At 46.0% G+C, this 21,784-nt stretch overlaps 7 protein-coding genes across 7 annotated transcripts; 3 read left to right on the top strand and 4 right to left on the bottom strand.

Annotated features, from left to right (window-relative positions):
* Nucleotides 1–754: 754 nt before the first annotated feature.
* On the top strand, nt 755–2,495 carry T069G_07799 (uncharacterized protein; the record flags this gene model as incomplete). Its single annotated transcript, XM_056175009.1, has 7 exons — nt 755–902; nt 952–1,139; nt 1,206–1,318; nt 1,372–1,588; nt 1,644–1,799; nt 1,857–2,152; nt 2,219–2,495. The coding sequence occupies 7 exons, from the start codon at nt 755–757 to the stop codon at nt 2,493–2,495; spliced, it is 1,395 nt and encodes a 464-aa protein (XP_056025958.1).
* A 677-nt stretch (nt 2,496–3,172) lies between these two features.
* T069G_07798 (uncharacterized protein) lies at nt 3,173–4,709 on the top strand (the record flags this gene model as incomplete). The annotated part of the gene is made up of 3 exons (XM_056175008.1): nt 3,173–3,826; nt 3,897–4,290; nt 4,351–4,709. The coding sequence occupies 3 exons, from the start codon at nt 3,173–3,175 to the stop codon at nt 4,707–4,709; spliced, it is 1,407 nt and encodes a 468-aa protein (XP_056025957.1).
* A 397-nt stretch (nt 4,710–5,106) lies between these two features.
* T069G_07797 (uncharacterized protein) lies at nt 5,107–11,715 on the bottom strand (the record flags this gene model as incomplete). Its single annotated transcript, XM_056175007.1, has 3 exons — nt 5,107–10,328; nt 10,385–10,994; nt 11,056–11,715. 3 exons carry the CDS (start codon nt 11,713–11,715, stop codon nt 5,107–5,109), a joined length of 6,492 nt encoding a protein of 2,163 aa, XP_056025956.1.
* Nucleotides 11,716–15,238: 3,523 nt separating this feature from the next.
* T069G_07796 (carbon-nitrogen hydrolase domain-containing protein) lies at nt 15,239–16,241 on the bottom strand (the record flags this gene model as incomplete). Its single annotated transcript, XM_056175006.1, has 3 exons — nt 15,239–15,992; nt 16,061–16,149; nt 16,197–16,241. The coding sequence occupies 3 exons, from the start codon at nt 16,239–16,241 to the stop codon at nt 15,239–15,241; spliced, it is 888 nt and encodes a 295-aa protein (XP_056025955.1).
* A 281-nt stretch (nt 16,242–16,522) lies between these two features.
* Nucleotides 16,523–17,056, bottom strand: T069G_07795 (uncharacterized protein; the record flags this gene model as incomplete). The annotated part of the gene is made up of 2 exons (XM_056175005.1): nt 16,523–16,747; nt 16,799–17,056. 2 exons carry the CDS (start codon nt 17,054–17,056, stop codon nt 16,523–16,525), a joined length of 483 nt encoding a protein of 160 aa, XP_056025954.1.
* A 698-nt stretch (nt 17,057–17,754) lies between these two features.
* Nucleotides 17,755–19,496, top strand: T069G_07794 (alpha amylase, catalytic domain-containing protein; the record flags this gene model as incomplete). The annotated part of the gene is made up of 2 exons (XM_056175004.1): nt 17,755–18,591; nt 18,645–19,496. The coding sequence occupies 2 exons, from the start codon at nt 17,755–17,757 to the stop codon at nt 19,494–19,496; spliced, it is 1,689 nt and encodes a 562-aa protein (XP_056025953.1).
* Nucleotides 19,497–19,716: 220 nt separating this feature from the next.
* Nucleotides 19,717–21,158, bottom strand: T069G_07793 (aminotransferase class-III domain-containing protein; the record flags this gene model as incomplete). Its single annotated transcript, XM_056175003.1, has 4 exons — nt 19,717–20,204; nt 20,259–20,358; nt 20,406–20,782; nt 20,837–21,158. 4 exons carry the CDS (start codon nt 21,156–21,158, stop codon nt 19,717–19,719), a joined length of 1,287 nt encoding a protein of 428 aa, XP_056025952.1.
* Between the last annotated feature and the right edge of the window lie 626 nt (nt 21,159–21,784).

The following is a 21,784-nucleotide window of genomic DNA, read 5'->3' as shown; positions in this document are numbered from 1 at the left end:
GTTTTTGATTCCATAAATAACATGTCATTGGGGCCATCATCGCATTGTCCTCCTTGCCTCCCTCCATACAGCTAGCTGTACTTAGCTTACGCCTGGATTTAGACCCTCACTGAACCAGTAATCATCTAGGCTCCCGGGGAAAACAGTCCCCAAGATTGACAGTTGTTTTGACGCTAAGCAGAGATATACGAGCCTACCAGGGCTATTAGTGCCTTGATTGCACAGGAGTTGAACGATGATCTTACTCCTGTCTGGTGCCTGAGGCGGCATCCAGCGGTAATCGATTTTGAATCTAGCTGAGGGGCTCCCGCAGCTAACTGACTAGACCATCGTGCTTGTTCAAATAGTCGGAAATATTCTCATACTATCGGGATTTAGCGGGGATTTACGGTAGCTTCCAGGGCTGCGATCCAATCAGGCACCTCTCCTCTCGACTGTAAAATGATTCAAGCCTTGCGGCTGGAGTTCCAGACCCAGATCTGCATTTGTAGCGTTACCCAAAGCTGGGCTAACACATGTAATCTCCTTTCGTAGTTTGAGTCGACTCTTTCTGGGAAACAGACCAGGCTTTTAGCGTAGGCAAGGGACTGTCTTTTGTAGCTCACGAGGTGAGAATTGGGAATCGAGATCAGTAGGAGGCGAAGTGACAAGAACACACTAGTACGGGGTAGTCAGAGATCATAATAATATCAGTGGCTGCGGTTTGTGCAACCTGCTTCCTCCAGACTCTCTTGGCACACAACAAAGTCTCGAGATGGCGTCACTCAAGGTCTTGTTTACCGTCCTCCTCCTCAATGCCCAGTCTGTGCTGGGTATTGACCGGGTGTGCCAGCATTTCCCGTATAATGAGCTACTCCCTCTCAAGCACTACCCACCAGCGGAATTATACTGTTCTCGTCATTGTGAGTAAACTTCTGGGTAACATCGAGCGCCTTGGCTAAATAAAACAAGATCCCTTGCCTACTTCGACCGTCACTCGAACAGTGACGATACCGACAACTGCAGTTGTGACGATCTCCAAACCTGCCAAGACTCTTACCCTCACCACCAGCACCACCACATCTACTGTTTACACATCGACTGCGACAGCATACGTCTACACGACTACACAGACTGCCACAGTCACCACTGGAACTTCGGTAAGTCATCTTCAATGCTGTATAACGCCCTAAGTTTAGCTCACTAACTGATCTTTCTCTATATAGACACAGACTGTCCATACCGGCACGGAGATTGATACTGTCTACACCCAGACCGATGTTGTCACCGTATACACTGCTACATCAACCGACTACCAAACAACTGGAACCGACACTATGTAAGTTAATAGCATACTAAACGAGCTACGGACAGGTAATTAACCGCGTGCAGCACCACAACCGTAGCTACGATCCCCACAACGATCATAACCGCGACCATCACAATCTTTGAGACCCAGCAAGCCACGGTAACAGCCTCATCTGGAACTGTTACGGCTTACACAACTGTCGATACTGGCCTGCAAAAGCGCCATTACCACGACTATCGCGATGATCTTCTGCCGAAGCTGGCTAGATGCCAGAATAACATCTTGAAGACGGCTTGCTCAGTATGTCTGGTATTAAAGGGTCCGTGTCTCATGATTTGTTACTGACGAAACAAAGTGTATCGAGGTTTCTGGACCGACGCGTACCGTCACTCATACGACTAAGTGTACCCATACTTCGTTCAAGACTATCGGCGGGGTGACCAAAACCGTCAACGTCGTCGGCACAACAACAACGAAAGAGGCGTCGACGTCTACCATCCGCACCGCTTCTGTCAGTCTCCGTTCCCTAAGATCACTAACAACTTCTGTCCTAACTCTCCCCGTACAGACAACTACTACCTCTGTTGGTTATGTCACCACAGTATTGGATACTGAAACAGATACGATCAGCACTGATTCAGTCTCGACTCTGTCAACAGTCTTTATCAGCGAAGTCCCTACGGCCGCCACCACGACAGTTTCAGTTACTTCTTTCTCAACAGTCGATGTAGCATTAACCACAACCGTTCCTACAACATCCACTACGACGGTCATAGTGCCTGCCGCTACTGTTACTCTCGCAACTAGTGTTGCGTATACCAAAGTATTCGGTCCACAAGATGGTTGCGCCTATGTCTTGGAAGCGTAAGTAGCGCCTGGTCTGGAATATATGAAATGTTGAAGGCCGTGGAGCTAATTTGACAATTGTAGTGACTTCCTCGATCAATATTCGCAAGACATCCCTGCTGGTACATCGCATGCTGCTAGAGCTGCCATCTGCGCTGCGTTTTGCGACAGAACGCCTGGATGCAAAACAGTCGGTATGAATTGGTTCCCATCATGCGGGGCCAACGGTGAGTCGGTGTACTGCATTGCTTCTCAAGATGCGTGGGCGGGCCCAGGTACCATGGAGTGCGGTATTGGAACTGGATATAATGGATGTTCCATCTACCAGGATGGCACAGTATTTCAGTATGTGATCTCCTAGCCCAAGCATGATGATTGACAACCTGGCTAATTGAATGAACAGAAAAAACTAGATTTAGTAAACGATATAATATTTAATTGAGACGCTGTTGTTTAGCGTCAATTCTTATGCTGCATGGATTCTTGGGCATGAACGCTTCAAAACTGCAAGGTAACAAAGTGCCCATTTATAGTTGTGCGCGAGAACCCAATTTTAAGTAATAATAATTTGAGCTTCAGAACAAATTGGGAATTGCCAAGTACATTATTATCTTTCCAGCCTTTCCCCTTTACTATTAATCCATCTAATGCAAGTTACACACCATTAGCTTCATCTGACAGCGTATCATTGGCCCTTCAGCCGCCGATCTCAAACATGGCACCACCCCTTTCAGCCTTGCGATTGGCTTTCGTAGCCGATCCTAAATCCTTCAGCATCCCATGCCTGGAAAATTATATCATTGGCTTCAGGCAGACTTTAAACCTAGTCAGCGGCACGATGTTACATGAGCCTCGCTAGCCCTTGAAAGCAGCCCCCAGTAGGCTGAATCCTCCTGGGTGAGCACTACCGATTGACATAACCCGTGATGTCGCGTCCGAATTTTTTCTCTCTGACTTTCTTTTGTCTTTATTTTCCCTTTCTTCCCCTCTTCTTTACCTGATGATGGTGATGAGCTCTAAGAGCACCTTTCGATCCTCATGGTATCACCCTACAGCGAGACCGCGGGGCCTGGGGTTTTGCCGGAAGTTGATGCATCTCGATTAGATGGCTCCAACACACTAGGCGACGCTGGAGCTCCTGAGCTTTTCCGTGGATATGACGGTTTGGAAGTGGTTAATGGCGATTTGCTTAACGAAAGCAGCAAGATAAAGGCTGAGAACGAAGCTGCAGCAGCCATTGGACACAATACACCGCAGAAAAACGCGAGAAGAAGGCTTCTATGGATTGCGATCGGGATTGTGATTTTGGTCGTCGTGATAGTGGCAGCTGTGGTTGGCGGTGTTCTTGGGTCGCGACATCATCACAACTCCTCGGCGTCCTCAAAACCTTCAAGCACGCCTTCATCACCCGCTTCTTCAACTCCCTCCTCCTCCTCGTCGCCCAGCGCCATTTACTCCAAATCAAGCTTATCGGTAACCGGTTGGTGGGAAACTACGTCGAGCTACCACATCCGCCTCGCCTACCAGGGAAATGATGGGCTCTTGCGCATGATAGGCTACAGCTCGGACGAGAAGAATTGGTCAACGGTGTCAACATATCATGCCGACCCGGCACCAAAGATGGGCACTCCACTTGCCACTTGTTGTTACAATTCCACGTTCTACAGTGGAGGTAAAGTGACCTCCGATAATGTAAGACTTCCCGCCCTCTCCCATCGCCCTTTGAGCACTGTACCTATCTAACGCGCCAATCAACATGTAGAATTATACGCAAATCGATATATTCTACCAGGGAAAGCAAGACTATATTAACGAATGGATAATCCGAGAGGAAAAGTACCCAGTGGTGACAACTACGGACACCAAAGGTACCATCGACCCGATGGCCTACAAAGCAGGCCCAAACACGAGGATTGCAACCTATTGGCCTAGCGTCATCTTTCAGAACGAAGTGAATCAATTAGAAGAAGCCTATTTTTCGACAAAGAGCGTCTGGAATCAACAACTGTTGAACCTCTCAAGTACAAATCACTCAGCACTGGTTGAAGTCCCCTATTGGGGAGGGAGAACTGGCAGCGCAAATTTCATCTATCAACGAGATGACCAGAGGCTCTTTGCGGAATGGCGGGTCAATGCTAGTGTGGGAGCAGCTGCAGGTAAGACCTAATAATGAAAGGGATTCTGGCTGCTGTATTTATACTAACATAGGTTCGCAGATGCACCACCTGACATTATCCCTTCTCAAACAAGCATCGGAGCCTTTGCCATTCCCAAGAATACGCAGCAAGATAGCCTTATGAATACTTATATTTTATGGCGAAACGATACTGGAGCTATCCAGATGACCAAGAACGATGACAACAACGGGTGGCAAACTTCATCAACACCAGATGCCCTCGGAAGTCCCGACGAAGGAACGGATATCGCATGCCTTACTGCAACCAATTATGTTGTCACCCCTATACAGTCCAAATTCGATATGGCTCGCTGTTACTACCTGGTGAAGGGGAAAGTAAGAGAGATCAAATACGATGGCTCGACTTGGTCTGTTGTTGGAAATGTGCCACTGGATTAATTCTTAATTCTTCATTTATCTATTCTATACTAGCGGGGTCAATCATGTTTTTACTGTACTAAATATATGTTATATGTTATGGACATGTTGTAAACATAGAACATTGCGGATTAACAAAGCTAAATACCATTTCTCAATTACTTCAATGAATCATTGCGATAGATTGACAGCGATGTATGACTGCTGTCGTTTATAGGTGCCGAATTAACTATGTTGTATCTAACGATTGGAAGAGATCAAAAGAAGCTTAACAGAACAAAGGGAATCAGTGATTTCTAAAGTAGAATAAGTAAAAACGAAAAAAAAAAAAAAAAGCGCAATGTAAAACGAACAAGAGAAACGCATGTAGGGTAACATGCTGTACAAACAAACTTGACATGACGATGTCAAGTTACCATCAGACAAAAATGCGACTCTGCAACACCCACTCTCTCTGAGCCGTCTCTAAAATATCAGTTTCCGAGTTAAAACCATTCGCAACGCCTCCCCACTCTTGCTCATTAAATCTCCATGCCTTGGGCGGAGCATATTTCCATGATGGCAGTTGTTGGGAATCTTTCATGTTTTCGCCGAGCTTAAAATCGCGCGTCAGACTTTCATAAATCGTGCGAACATCCTTTTCTCGTTTAGTCCAGTATTTGCGTTGAGATTCATTGAGCTGCGATCGTATATTGTTCAGTAGTGATGAGTGAATCCAGGCTTGTTCCCTGAGGAACTCGTGATCGTGGTCGTGACGCGTGTAGCCGTTGTACACCACATCGGATGGCGAGTTGATCTCTCGCATGATGTTGTGGTGGACATCCATGGCATAAGAGAAGTAATCATCTTCCGCGTATTCTTCTTCTGCATTCGAAGCCATTGTAGCGTAAATACTTGCCAAAAGTCGTGATACTTCTAGCGTGTCTTTGTGAAGTCGTCCGCGGGCGCGCTGCAAGTTATAGTACAACTGCTCGGCTGTACGAATTGCGTCTGAGTATAGCTTCAGAGCGCACTGCACATGAACCAGGAATGTACCAATTTCGATGATTTTTTGAGTATCCGAGCCGAACGTCGATTTGACGTCTCCTCGAGAATCCCACAAACGAGATAACACGCGTTCAAGCTGTTCATGGTTGCTTTGAGCGTGCAGCAGATTGATGAGACCAACCAAGTCCTCAGCACGAAGTGTTTCAAAGTCTATTTCCAGTGTGTCGAACGCATTAATAACGTCGTGCATAATAGACTGCGAAGTTTCGACCATAGCCATCCCGTAAGTGTCATTCGGGTAATCTGGGTGAGGTGCTCCAATTCCAACCAAGTATTGGGCCAATATGTATCCGTAGCGAATACGGCGACGATCATGATAAAGTCTTCTCTCTCCGGAGAATCTCATCATAAATCGGCCAACTTGACTGGCGTTGTCGAAACTTCCACTATCCAAGAGACTTTTGACGTGACTATTGCCAACTTCTAGCATGATAGTGTCAAAGTCGAAATTGATTGTAGGTCGATCTTTGCCAAGCTCATCCATCAAGCTGTAGTAGAACTCTTCCTTTACTTCTTTGCTGCAATTTACTTCAAAGTATTGGGAATATGCAGTCTTGAAGCGATCTATAAGGTCATCATCAAGGGTTCTAATAAACTCTTCGCGTTGGTAAGACTGCCAGAAACGACGAAGCCGCGCCCCGTATTGCAAAATAACCTCTAAAGCAGCGTCCTCGTTGCTTATGCGCGAGTACTCTTCATAAAGCAAGGACTCTAGAACAATCTCAGCCATAACTTTGGAGTAAGAGAGATCTTCGGCGTGCTGGTCAAGACCATTCCCGAATGCGATCAAGAAAATGAAGATGGCCTTCCTCGTCTGCGAGTTCATTTCCACACGGATACCATTATTGGAAAATGTTTCTCCGTATATGACCGTTTTGCGCATTTCTCCGAGGAGGTCCTTGCCACTCTGTATCAAATTCGCATTGACAAAGAGAGCAGCCAACGAGGTAGCAGCATGGAAGAGTGTTAAATTAACGGCAGCGGCGGTGATAATGTACTGAGCCGACTCTATCAGAAGCTCCTGCATGAGTTTCCTGGATTCTTCTGTATTCATTTGTTGATACAGCAATATAACACAGTCAAGTTGATGCATCGTTTGCTCAGGGTAATCTTCAAATGAAGCCTTATACTGATGATACGTCTCGAGTGAGATTTCAATAGCGCGTTGGAGTGAAAACGTCTTTTTCTGAGAGCCTTTGACAATGGTGACGTACATTCGCGATAGGCGTTTCTTGACAGTCTCAACAGTTGTTTCTTCGATAGTGTCGGTAGTCTCTATCGTCTTCAGTTTGTCGAGCACTTGCTCGTAGCTCTTGATTGACTCTTCGTGATGTTCATCATGCGTTTCGCATATCTTTGCCAGAGTAATCAGCGCATTGATGACCAATTGCGGATTATCGTAATAGTAGTCGCTGATTATGTCTTTGTACTCCACAGCGATGCTATATAGCTTCGAGAAACCCTCGTTGCCGTGGAAATCCAAGACATGCGAATACTTCTGGTAGATAGAGGCGACATCTTTCCCAGTGACTTTATGATATCCTTCAAAATTCCGCTGTCCGCGGAGACGAATAATAGTTTCCCACAGTACTGTACAGATTGCTTGAAGACTGTCCCAAAGCCGACGAGCATCATAGTGTACAGAAAGAGCTAAAGCAGCCTTGATGGCATCATGGTGACAATAATCGACACCTTCATTTAGCCGAGTGACTATTTTCGCATAGTAGTCATAGGCAGTTTGAAGGCCGAGGGTCTCGTGATAATCCGCTATAAAGTATAGCGTCTGGATGGTTACTTCGTGTTTTTCGCCCAACTCTTGCTCATACTTTGCCAAGATATGGGTATAGATCTCAATGACCTCCCTATGGCGATGATGTTCTTCGTAGAATGCGACTACGTTAGTGATGGCTTCCGTAAGAAGCTGGGCCCCAGTAAGAGGATTCTCTTCAGTGCCAAGATTGTCGTCGAGTTTGACAGAAATGCAGGCGTAAAAAATTTGCAAGTGTATCTTCTCGGCCATCTCAAAGAGCTTTTGAGCAGAATAGCAATCCGCCAGACGACGCGCCACAGCTATACATTCCTCAATTGAGTGCTCACAAAGCCTAATAGCGGATTTATCGGTCGACATCTCTTTCCAGGTTAGTTGTAGGGTCTTCTTGAGGGCAGCTTCAGCTTCACGCCAGTTGTTTTGCTGATTATAAAGGCTTATCAACGCTTTGACTGCCGAGAACAGTGATGTATCAGTCTTATCATGTTCGTATTCATCCGCAAGGCGCTCAAAGAGCTTTTTCACCACACTTTCAGTCTCTTCTGTAACAACTGTTTTGTCCGTGGTATTCTTAGTGACAGTAGTGTCACTGACTTCTTCCACGACTCTGTTCATAAGCAGTACAGTCTTCTGGACTTCTTCGTTGGAGCCGTAGGTGCTGAATGACTCCAGTACCTTGGTCAGCATGGAGACAGCAATGCTTGATAAGCCAGCCTTTCGACACTCTTCTGCCACCTCCCTGATGCGAATGATGATTGTCTCGGATTCGAGAGTGTATTTTTGGTACTCTGCCCAAAGACAAATGAGAATGCTGCATGCCTCCTGAATGCGATTATGTCGGCTGAGGAATCTCGCGTATTCGAGAGCAATATCGATCCTGATCAAGTGAATATCAACCTTCGTTGCTGGAGCATGGTCGGCAGTTATGCGCTGCCAAAGGTTGACGTATAGCCTTTCGGCGTGAGAGAGATGTTCGAAGCTTTCGCAACTTTCATATGTATGTGCGAGCCTCATCCATAGCTCGATACAGCGGAGATCAGCGATCTCTATGTTTTGACTGGTTTCAAAGATCATCTCTTCGAGTTCGCCGACCTTATCAATTGGTGCACCATTGAGAACAATGTCCAGGGTGGCAAAATAAGCATTCATTTGCTTCACTCGATGTGACTCTTTGCCCTCTTTCGCGGTTAAAATCGCACGTATTTCTTGATAAGCGCCCATGGCTTGTTCCTCTTTCTTGATATCAGCATAGAATTTGGCGAGCTTCTGGTACCAGGAGATCACTTCATCACTATGACTGCCATGCTTTTGTGCGTTGATTTCGACGGCGAGCCGAAGCATCCCCTCATACCAAGTGAGGATGTCGATTCTATGGTTGCTATGAGTCGTGAAAATCTCGGTCGCATCGTTTATCTCGATCCCGGTAACACAATCAAAGAATGTCTCCATGCATGTCTTTACAATCGTGGAAGTATCCGACAAGATCTTTTTTCCAAGCTTAGCCGCTTCATAAAAGTAGAATGAAGCGTCAGTCTTTAATCCGAGAATATTGAGGTAGATGTGTCCAAGAGTCACGAGATTGTGAACAACCACGGCTTCCCGATCTTTGAAACAGTCTTGTCGAATTTGGAAGGCAAACTTATGGTTGGTCACGAGTTGCTCTTTTGTGTATACTCTAGCCCAGCAAGTTCTTTCAAGAAGGGCGAATGTGATAGATTTGGGGAATATTTCCGACACTTCGGCTCCAGTGAAGCCTGATGCTTGGAAATGCTCAACCCAATTCTGCACAACGTACCCGAGAAGTGAATCAGCTGAAAACAAAGAGAGAACAAAACTGTAGTCCAAGACGTTGGGAGAAATGTCTCCAGCCTCTTTTAGTGAGAATTTGACATAGAGGAGCATTAATAATGTCAGTTGCCTCTGTGCCTCTTGCTCAGACGGTAGCAACATCGTTGCAAGTTGTTCTTTGATGAATGATCGAACCGTCTTAGTACGAAAATGCAAGTGACCACCTCTAATTATGACCAAATCGCAGAGATGTTTGGAGACGAGACCGGCAACATCGGGACCGACAGACATCGCCTGTCTTTGAACGTCAATTGAGAGAAGCCTCTCCATCTCTGCCACAGACAGCGGTCTAGCAGCCACTAGCATTATGGACAGGAGATTCTTCAAATCGACGTTATTTTCGAGCTCAAGCGACTCAATAACTTTGAGAAGGATATCCGAAGTCTTCGGGCCTAATTCATGACTTGTTTGAATAATCGTAGCCTTTGACTTCTCTTTCGATATGAGCTGAACAGCGTAAAATGCCCAGAGCCAATCACCACCAGCTTTGATGGTCATGCTCTTGAGAACATTGTCAGACTCCTGGCGACTTAAATGACGAAAATAACGAGACCGAGAAAGACTGTCACGAATATAGGCCCGAATATCTTCGCGTACTTTGGAAGTTTCTATTTGACGGGCGTAAACCTGAACTGGATCAGGAATTGATCGACAAAAAGCGACAACCTGTACAGGAAGTCCAGTAATGCATTCTTGAAGTTTGGCATAGAAGTCTTCGTGGATTCCAACAATTTCATCGCAGTCATCTAGAACAATGACTATAGACGCTTGCTGAATATGAATAGCCGCGAGGCAACTATTGAAAGCTTTCCAGAGGACTGCCTCCGTGGGTTCAGAGTCCTTTCGAGCGGAATGATGCTGAAAAGCCTGCGCTATTGCTTTATACACCCCGACATTGCTGATATTTCGCTCGAGAAGCGTGAATAGAATGCTCTTCAAAAACGCGCTAGGAGTTGCTCTATCAGGTGAATCAAATGCTAAGGCGCGTGCTGTTAGAAATGAATGTGTGAAAGTAGAAGCAGGAATTACTCACGAAATGTGTATCGGAGAACGTGGTATGATTTGACATTGAGTGGTCGAGCAAGTCTCTCTTCCATCCATCGAGACAGAAAGGTTTTACCACTCGAGTTCTCGCCGGTCAAGCAGAGTAACTTCTCTTCTCCGCTGAAGAATTCAGAGAGGACCTCTTTCAACCAGTAGCACGTTCTGGATGACGGAGCGTGGTAATCTTCCACTTTCTCATAGATCTTGTTAACAACAGAGTAGTTGTATGGGTACTGAAGCTTCCAGCGGAGTTGCTTCGCAGTAAGTGTGGGATCTGTCTCTTGGAGCTTATGCTTCCAAATGGCGTCAGAAAGCGCTTCTTTGGACTGCCAAATCTCACGAATCTGTGCACCAAAACTGGCGTCAAAGTTGATGTGTGCCCGCGATCCAGGCTTCAGATCACTGATTTTCTGTCGATACACTGCCGCGATGTTGCCAAGAAGGGCAACCAAGGTATTGAATGTCTTGGTAGCATCATACCGAATTGCCTCCGACGGCGTGTGAAGATTATGAATTCGGGTGATATCCGTGAGAAGCACGGAAAACTCGTATAAGGCGGTAAAGGTCGGTAAAAGTGCTTGAGCTTGAGTGTGGCCGATCTAACGTGACAATTAGCCATTGGCCGAGCTACCAACGTCTTGCCATTAGTTGGGGACATACCTCAAGTAGTGCATGAGACGAAGCAAGAGCTGCTGAAACCAAGTCTCCTGCTTTGTTGATCGAAACAGTGTTCTTTTTTCCGTTGTAAAAGGCGTCAATACCTTCCCCATTAAAAAAAGTATTGTGCTCAGTAAATCCATTGATGGAGCCATTGGTCTCTGCATCTTCGACAGAAAAATTGAACGTATCTCCGTTAGTGAAAGCATCTACCCTGTCTCCGAATTGAGCAATATGAAGTCCAAAGTATTGGGCAGCATTGAGAACTCGATCCCAGGCATTGTCTCTGTCTGGCATTCTAATGAGGCGTTCATCTGAGATGTATTGAAGATACCACGTTAGAGAGAAGTCATTGATATCAACCTTATTATTCGTAGCAATAGGCTCAGGTCCTCTAAGTTGTTGAGGCATCCTCTGGATCACGACTGAACCATTCTCTACCACTCGCCTCGATTGGCGCGTAGTAACGGTGGTCAAGGTCTGCGTATTGGGAGCAGAGGTTGTAGTAGTCGTAGTTGTCACCTCATTTTGGCTATGGCTGCGCTTTGGTGACACCGGCCTGACCACTGTCGCTTCAACATCTACGTCCCGTGTAACCTCTGTCAGTGGAACGGAGGGAGGAGGTTGTGGGAGCATCAAGCCCTGAGATCTTGCAGGCTCCATAGTTGTAGCACGTCGAGGGACTTCTGGTCTGACGAAGAAATTTTCACTTTGTACAGAAGTTGCTGCACTTGTTGGAGTGCTATTCTCTCCCGTAAATTCAGGGGATATAAGCTCAGCGGTCTTATTACTTTTCTTCCCTGAAAGCAGCATCAGTTTCAGAATTGGGAGAGATATCTAGATGAACATTTTCTCGCTTGTATAGGTAGTCTATGGAAAGTAGGATATGTATAAGCACACACCTCTTGCAAAGCTTTTCAAAGATTTCATGCTGAGTTGTATGTTGGTGCTAACATGTCAATCTGCCGTGGTTAGAGACCGATTAGGTAGTCAGATGTTTAAAATCATGAGGAGCCATACATATGTCTATCAAGAAAGCCTTTTCAAAGGCTCTGAGTGAGATGAGTAGAAGAGATGGTTTGAGCAAGCGATGCGAGATCAATACTTATATAGAGCACTTGTATCTCAAGAAAGTAAAGGCAGGTACTTATGAGTGTATTTTGTCTTTAATATACTATGCTTCGTATATAACATAATAGGCGGCTAATGAACTCCTCAATAGATGCAACCTAACGAGAGCCTCTTCACACCGAAAGCACAGCTCATTGGTAGTATGAGATTCTGCCTCGCAGAATGCATCTCCAGGTGGCCTTGCATGCAGCCGGTGAGAGTGGCCGGGACTCTGACCTGGCTGCCAGGTTGTCAGTTTACGAGCCTATCAGAAATGGAGGGGGCTTGTATCCTCAACTGAAACTTGCATTATGGCTATGTATGTGTGTTTTGTATATGAGGCTTGTGCATATATACTGTAGTGAGATATGCTTTTCGCTCTTCGTTGCCCTGCCTTCAATGTTGTATGCACGACAAGTACACAGCTTGGATACTTAGTATAGATATCATATACTGCTGCCCAAGATACTCTATTCAACCCACATAAAATTGGGGTTCTCAAGACTATAGGCCGTGTGCGGTGTAGGAGTGCTCAGAGGTTTTTGGTAGCAATTAGACACAAAGCTATACGTATGTCCTTAGCATAAAGTTGGGGGCCCAGAAAGTTGTTGATACATTCACACTACCTTGCATAAATACCCTTGACTTTTATTGTTCCGCAGCTGCAGTTCTCACTCGGCTGCTCTCATAAGTGCCGACGCCCTACTCACACTCCCACCATCTCGTTTTTAACCTGGCCAGAGATTGGCCGCCGCATGCTACGTGGAATAACAACATAGGGCTACTACGCCACAGATAATGTGTTGAGCCGTCATTGGAAAAGCGGCGGGCCTTGGGAAACTTGAATGAGACACTGGTCCGTTCCGCCCTGCCTTATCGCGCTCTGACCGTCCTATGGGCTAGTATCCCGACCCAGAGAAGGCTCTCAGCTCGATGGTGAGGAGAAGGCACTTGCATTGCGGCTAACCGACGTCGGATCTGGCCTTGTTATACTGCATTTATTCCCACGACATTATAGAATAGCAGGCATTGACTTCACAATGCGACAGGGGTATAACCGAGCTGGTGCCTCAGCCGCTTCACAAATGGCCCCCAGGTGGCAATTTGGAACGCCTTGGAGCCTCGAATATCTAAAGCCAGTGGATCCTAAGCCGCAAACAATATTTTGGCCTAAAACTGTATGGAACAAGTGACAGAGCCGCGTGTTGTGGAGCTGCGCATCAAAGACTCCATACAGACGTTATACACGCCCAAACGACAGCTGCTAACAGACCGGTCTATCTATATTTTTTGCCTTCTGAAACCTGGGCATAAATATCTATAGATGGCTATAATTATTTGTTTGGAGCATCTTATAAGAGCTTTCCGGCATCAATGGCTATCCGTAAAACATGTGTATCATCTGAAGCCTTTTACAGTTTGTTCACCAAGGAGTATGCCTGTAGAACCAGTGGATCATACTGGCCTATGTGGCAAGCGGGGCCTTGCCTTTTTTTTTTTTTTTTTTTTTTTAGATGTAAACCGCTCTATTAGAACGCATACGTATCGCGGTGGAAAGAGTCCGAGTGTTCTCTGTGGAAAGATTGATGTCGCCATTCCATAGATATCACATATCAACAATGATTACCCACAAATGCGCACATACAGACGCTTCATGATTTAAGATTGGTCAATGCCCGTGTCTTTGACCACAGTCTCTGCTTTAGAAAGCTCCTCTTCTTCTTAATGAGATAGAGAATTTAAAAACAACTACGTTATTACCGATATCATTATGTTATTCAACACAAAGAATGCAGAAGAGCCTCAATATCCGGGGAATGCGTTGGAGTTACATCCGATCTCATTCTCATAGTATCACACCCTTGTAAAGCTGAAGTCTGACGGTGAATACTGGAGTACATGCATCCAAGCCTAATTGGCTCGTTTTGTAAGAACAGGGGCGAATCAAAGCCCAACGATGATCCAGCTTGCTGCAAGACTCCAACACTTAACTCAAATTAGCTCGAAACCGACATCGTGCAGCTGTGGCAACACATTGGGTAGAAATGTGTGGTTGATATGGCTGCAGAGCTTGCGCGTCGCGTTAGGGAAGAAACAGCGTTCGTCTGCTGACGGGCAGATTTCTCATTTCACCCTGTAAACGGAACGAATTATTGTAAGGCGAAAATCTGTAATTTCACTTGATTCACTAGGCGAAAATCAGTTGACTAACCACTGCATTTGATGAGTTCGAAATTCTTCGTGTAGGAAACTCTAGGTTGCTGTCACAGCTGCATGTACGGAGCACCAATGACGCATGCAGAACAACACATCACGATCCGATGGCTGAAAGAAGACCCGCAATTGTAGTTGCCAATAATGAGAGGAGTTTGCTGTATATCTTGGTTTGTAAGACGTCGGGGCCGTAGGCTCTATTCATGGGAATCTAGATGCTATTCGCAGGTGAGCTTGCTTCTGGCCTTTTTTCGCGATGATACCGTCATAATCAAGCGAGTACATTTAATAAAAATTCTTTGTAATGTACAATGATATCCTTCTCATTTTATGCTGCCAATGGCAGAAAGATATTTTTCCAGATTGTCGGTTTTTTAATGGGAATGAAGTATCCAACCCGCCAATGTGAAGGTGTTATCACCATCGCAACTTCTGCGAGAATGCTCGAAATGGTACACTTTAATCTTATCGCAGCTGATGAATACAGGAGTTCTCAGAATTTGTTTGATGATGTGATCTTTGATGCTATGTTCAAAACTTGAACTGTATCGAACAATATTTAAATGTACATGTCGTGACGCCGAAGCACTCCAATGCACTAGTAGCGCTTCTAACATCGCTTTGCAGATGGAATGCATCCCATCCTGCCTCATTGGGAAGACACTAAGCTGATTCAACCAATTGATGATGAGCACGGAGTAAAGCCATTGTGATTCATTTTAGTTTGTCTATCTCGCATGAGCATTAGCATGGACATTAGTATGAGCATTAGCATTAGCATTAGTAACGAAGACTGCTCTAGTGATATCGACAAAGCGAGCATGGAGTTTAACCAATGGAGTTCGTCAACCTCACGAAGTTCTTAATAATGCCAATCCTTGCTTGTCATGTCTTCTCTCACTTTATAGTTGAGTTCCGCCTCCTGCAACACCTCCATATCAATATCGGCAATGAAGAAACCCTCTGAACTGTCCCACATACGATTCACAGGACCTATAAATGGCATGGTGACCTGTGATAACCCAACAAACGTGTTTGGGGGTCCGCCGGCATTTGCGAATACAACAGCACAGCTATTTTCAAAGCAACGAGCTGTGATCATTGTGTTGAGCACAAGACTTTCGTAGTCGGGATTTAGTTTCAGTCCATAAGAACTTGATTCATCGAGGGTCCAACAAGTCGGCACAATGATGATATCTGCACCATCTCTTACCAACTCTCGAAATGCTTCTGGGAAAGCAAGATCCCAACAGATTAAGATTCCTACTTTCCCCAACGGAGTAGATATCGCAGAGTGCTTCTTCTCACCTCGAGATTGGTGAAGACGTTCGGTATGCCATAGGTTCTTCTTCCGATAAGATCCTAGAATCTCCCCATCGTGCGAGATAAAGTAGGAGGTGTTGAACAAATGGTAATCTCCGTCTACACTGCTCAATTTCTTACTGCCAATAGACGCAGTCTCATCTGTAGCTGGATGCCGCTCAACTAGGGTTCCTGGGACAAGACAAATGCTAAGCTCCCGCGCCAACGCACAGTATTGGTCCAGGTATTCTTGACATCGTGCTGCTTGCTTGATGTATATGGGTTCGTCAGGTAAATACCCGTTTAGATGGTATCTGCATAGTTGAGCCAAACATGATGCTGTGGATGCGAACAGATGCAAGAGAGCAAATGATGCACTCACTCTGGAAGAACGACAAGCTGAGCTCCCTGTTCAGCTGCTTGTCGGATGAAGCGACAGGACTTTGTAAAATTGGCGTCTATCTCAAGCGGCTATAGCGCGTTTTAGAATGAATAGGTGATGATAAAGGGACTAATACCTTAGAATACAGCTGAACAACTGCGACTTTAATCTTTTCCGGCATTTTTTTCGAGCTAGTTTACTCCTGTTAGACCACCGTCTATTCTTTTCTCTTGATGAATGTTCAAGTGTCACATCTCCCTCTCTTGATGAATGGATCTCCCACACTTTATAGGTGTCAATTAGGGATGGGAGGGGGGCTAGTTTAGAGGAAGCCGCCAGTTTTGCGCTATTTGCTTAGGTGAATAATTTGGCGTCAGTCAGTAGACTCGCTGTTAGTTGCTGGATGTATTGTAATGCTCAGTCTCGATTTCCTTTTCTTTATCCCTTTATAAATTTCCGACTCTATCGAATAAATTGGTTCACAAAGTCCGCTCCCAGCCCAACTTTCTCGTAATGTTCCTTGGCTTTCTGAATCTTGCTAAAAACATCCTCCACGCCAACAGGGTTGCCATCAACGTCAACATAGATGTAAGCACCAGTAACATGAAACATTGTAACCATTTCCTCCACATCATCAGGGACTTCTAAGGTATGGATATCACCCGGAGGTTCAAAGGCGTAACTGCCCTGTTCGGCCCACCAAGGATGCTCGAGATAATGCCATCTACCCTTCAGTACTGTGGCATGCACAGGACCAGCATGGCGATGTCGTGAGAGTATGCCAGATTTGCGGACTCTGAGAATATTGACAAAATAGCCTTGACTGACGGAAAAGAGCAAAGGTCGAAACCAGACCCGATCGGACTGAGGGACCCATAGACGCTCATCGCAGTCAAGACTTAGGACATCGGGGACGACTTGATCTTCGAGAACGTTGGGAAGAGGCTGGCCGCGATAGGCGAGGGCATCTTGATCAGGCTTCGTGGTGGAAGGCATTGCAAGTGTGTGCGTGCTGAATTTATTTGAAAGGTGTCATAATGGTGAATCATGAACGTAGATGTGTGCTAACAAGCTCAAGTTATACCACAGACAAAGAGACATGCTCGTACGAATCGTGATTCCAGGAATCATCCGTTATTCCAATATCCGAGTCTCTAAAGAGTAGTCGAGTTCAGTGCCAACGTATTGAAGCTAGATCCGGAGATTTTCACACTCTGGTGGATATTATGATCCATTCTGTCTCCAATTATTGAGCTAGCAAATTACGGACCGGGCAGCAATCCGGGCGCCGAGCGCTTCGAGCGCGCGGGGAAGAGTTCTCTCGTGGAAAACAAGCTATTTTCTAGCCCAATGTTTCAGCGACTAAATGATGACAACGAAGATACCAAGATGCGCGAGGCGCTTCGCAGGCGCCGCCGCTATCGGATTATCTCCGACACCTGGGGGTCACTTTTCGCATCTATTGAAACAATCCGATCTTGTCTAGATATTTTAACTTAAATTTGCTTTGCTAGGTACTTTGTTAGCGGACTGATATTTCGGTCGGCATATAGACGGAGAGTAGAAGGACTGTTAAAGTAGTTTTCTCATCACCAACTATTCTCAGAGTGCGTGCTCTCCAGTCACTCTCATTCAGTGCCTGAAACTTCCTTTCTCTCACGTTACTACAGTACCTGCAACTAGATAGAATCGCCATGCAGGCACCCGATTGGTGGCGCGACACAGTCGTATACCAAATCTATCCTGTGTCATTCAAAGACACTACTGGGAATGGAAAAGGCGACCTCAATGGCATCACGTCCAAGTTACTGTATCTCAAGGATCTCGGTGTTGAAGTAGTATGGCTATCTCCAGTATATGCATCACCAATGGTTGATATGGGATACGACATCTCCAACTATCGAGAGATACATCCGGACTTTGGCTCTATGGCAGACTGGGAGCGCATGGTGGAAGAAGCCCATCGGATAGGATTAAAGGTCGTCATGGATCTAGTCGTCAACCATACCTCAGATCAGCATGAATGGTTTCAGGATGCCAAAAATGGGGGTTCAAAAAAAGATTGGTATATATGGCGGGGGAAGAACAAAGAAGGAAAGGAGCCCAACAATTGGGGCGCCATCTTCGGTGGCTCATGCTGGGAATGGAACGACAAAGTGCAGGAGTACTATCTTCATGTCTTCGACGTCTCGCAACCTGACCTCAACTGGGAAAACCCTGTGGTCCGAGAGGCTGTATGGGACGTCATGCGCTTTTGGCTAGATAAAGGCTGCGATGGGTTCAGAATGGATGTCATCAACTGCATCTCCAAGACACCGGGGTTTCCAGATGCACCCGTCACTGATCCTCAAAATCCTTATCAATACGGCTTAATCCATCGTTTCAACGGACCAAAAGTAGCAGACTATTTACTTGAGATGCACGAAAAGGTCCTTCGATACTATCCCAATGCGTTCACGGTTGGAGAGGCGCCAGGAGTCAAGAGCGCAGAGCAAGCACTGCCACTGGTTAAAAACGGCGTTCCTCTTCAGGTACGGGTTTCTCTTCTTTTCGCTTAATGAATAAGTTTGTTAACATGCTATAGATGCTCTTCCACTTTGAACACATGTACATCGATCACCAGCCTGGCAAAACGTGCTTCAACTACAAGCCATGGAAACTCACTGAATTGAAGGATGTTCTCGGAAGGTTTATGGAGTTCAATCAAGCTAATGGTGGGTGGGATGGCCTGTACTTGGAGAATCATGATCAGCCACGGATTGTTAGTCGATGGGCAAATGACGGCTTATATCGCGATGTATCTGCCAAGATGTTGGCGCTCTTCCACGCCACAGGTAGAGGCACCCTGTTTCTCTACCAAGGGCAAGAAATCGGCATGGCCAATCCGGCCTCTTGGGATTTCGATGAGCTCCGAGATTTGGAGGAAATACAGTATTATGAAGCTGTTCAGGCTAAGAATGGAGATATCCAAGATGCTCTGAAGCAAATCCAGCGAATTGGACGAGACAACTCACGGACACCGATGCAGTGGAATGCGCATACGAACGCAGGGTTTACTTCCGGCACGCCTTGGATCAAAGTGAACCAAGACTACAAAGAATGGAATGTTGAAACACAATCGACAAGCTCTGGTATGAGCGTGCTCAAATTCTGGAAGCTTGTGCTCAAGACCAGAAAAGAGCACCCTGGCCTAATTCGTGGCAAATTTGAAATGGTCGACTATGAGAACGAGAACGTCTACGCCTACACTAGGACAGACGCTGCAGGACAATACCTAATTGTTTGTTCGTTTTCTGAAAAGCAAGTGGAATGGAAGTGTCCAGTAGCTCGTGGCAGCTTATTGCTTGGGAACTACGTGGAGAAAGATAGCGAGACGGGGGATTTATTGATTTTGCAGCCGTACGAAGGGCGAGTGTATTGTCTGCCGACAAATTAGAAATGAAACACCTGTTTTAATAATAAATTCTCTCGATATGTCAAATTGAGACAATAGATATGTGACAAGCTTTGCAATAGCCTGCCAACACAGGTTGGATTAAGAATTATTGTTTGGCGGGAAACGACATAGATAAGAGCACAATTGTATCTACCTGTATTGGACATAAATTCGTTTCATAAAATCGGATTAAAGGCTCAACGCCATGCTACTATTGAACCTATTTATGAAAGCCGTTGATACCGTAGCGAAGGACGTGCTCCTCCGTCACAGCTAGAATTGCCTTCTTCAGAATTCCGACAATGGCCTTGATCTCCTCCTCTGTAACAATGTATGGCGGCGCCAGAATGACTAGTTCTACATCAATCTTGCCAGTCTTGCCCAAATTTCCCAAAACATTCAGGCCCAATTCTGCTGCAACTTCTACTATTCGGTTCGAGAAATTGTGCTCAACAGGGAATGGAGTTTTGGTAGCTGCATCACGCATAAACTCGACAGCCCAGAACAACCCTCTTCCACGTATATTTCCAACGTGTGCCAAAGGGCCAATTTCATTGTTCAACTCTGTCTCAAGCAACCGGCCCATACTTGCAACATGATTCAGGATGTTTTCCCGCTTGATGATCTTTTGCACAGCGAGGGCCGCCGCGCAAGCTGTTGGGTGAGCTTGGAAAGTATGGCCGTGAGCGAGCACCATGGTGCCTCCAGCTAGACCGTCAAAGACTCTCTGATTCAACAAGACACCAGAAAGAGGTACGAAACCTCCTCCTAATGCTTTTCCAATCATCTGAATGTCTGGCCCTCTGATGCCTTCCTGCTCCCAGGCGTGCATCGTGCCTGTCTTTCCCATACCGCACATGATCTATTCACTGTCAGTCTCTCTCTCTTAAGTGGAATGAGTATGCAAACCTCATCAAGTATCAACAAAGCTCCGTATTTATCACAAATTTCGTGAACAGCCTTGAAATATCCAGGTACCGGGGGTACGCATCCAAGTGTTGTCCCGCTGACCGTCTCGGCAACAAATGCTGCAACGGTATCCGGACCCAAGCGCAAGAATTCGTCCTCTAGCTGCAACTTCAATCTTTCGACATATTGAGCATCGGTTTCGGACTCCCCCTTTGCCCTGTAGCTATAACATGGATCAACAAAGCTGACATTATTAGCAATCCAGGGGCGATAATAAGCACGACGCGATTCGTGGCCGGAGACGCTCAGCGCACCGAGAGTGTTGCCGTGATAACTTTGCTTTCTAGCAATAAAGTTGATTCGTTTAGGCTGTCCGACTTCACAAAAGTATTGTGTTGCCAATTTCAGGGCTGCATCCGTTGCTTCGCTACCGGAGTTGACGAAAATAGCCTTGACCAGGCCTCCGGGGGCGTCTTTCAAGAGTTCGGCAGCCAGAGACTCAGAAGCATCGCAAGTATACCGACTTCCAGAATAGACATAAGCTATCTTGTCAAGTTGATCGACGATAGCCTTTGTAACTTCGGGCTGATGATGCCCCAAGACGGAGACGGAGGGCCCAGCAGAAGCATCATAGACAACCTTGCCGGATTCTAGAGTAAAGGAGATGCCTGAGCCTGACACAATCTTCTGTGGTTCGTATGCCAAGGCACGATGAAGAACATGTGATTTGGCGACGAATTGATTGACCGGCATCTTGATCTGAGAATGAGAGGGGAGGCACGGGTTCAATCTACGCAAGCCATGGGGAATATAGGAGCATGGAGTCTTCCTTTCTTATCCTCCCATGATCGTATCCTTTCCAACGGTTTCCCTTATTGTCATATCCATAATTTGACTACCATCCATCTGGCTCTACTTCGCATCGTGTCTTTCCATCAACGCTAAACTTAGCTATAGATCGTGGCAGGCTTTGGTCTGAAGCCGTTGACTTGTTATGGTTAGTGGCGCCGAGCGCTTACGGCGAACCACTCAACAGTGCTTATTAGTCCAAATCTCGTAGAACCGAAGACGGAGCAGCACGCGACTCGGAGAAATGTGGCAGATAATGGAAGATAAGACGGGCTGAACCAAACTAGCTGCTTACCAAGGGCATTAAACTCCAGCTATTGTGGTTAGTTCTAATGTGACAATGAATCTGGGGAAGGACAAGCATGGGGAAGGCATTTCGAGGCTTCATTTTGCCCCGGAATTGCCATGGGACTATCGTCAAGATAACGAGACCGTTGATACATAAAATGCAATGCTCTGCTCCATGAAGATTGGCATACCATCAGCAACTCAACCTGAAAAGATAGCAGAATTCTCAATATCTCCATTTC

Source organism: Trichoderma breve, chromosome 5, assembly GCF_028502605.1.
Source record: "Trichoderma breve strain T069 chromosome 5, whole genome shotgun sequence".
Classification (NCBI taxonomy): Eukaryota; Fungi; Ascomycota; class Sordariomycetes; order Hypocreales; family Hypocreaceae; genus Trichoderma; species Trichoderma breve.
The sequence above is the reverse complement of the archived record's forward strand: the minus strand, read 5'-3'. Positions and strand labels throughout refer to the sequence as shown.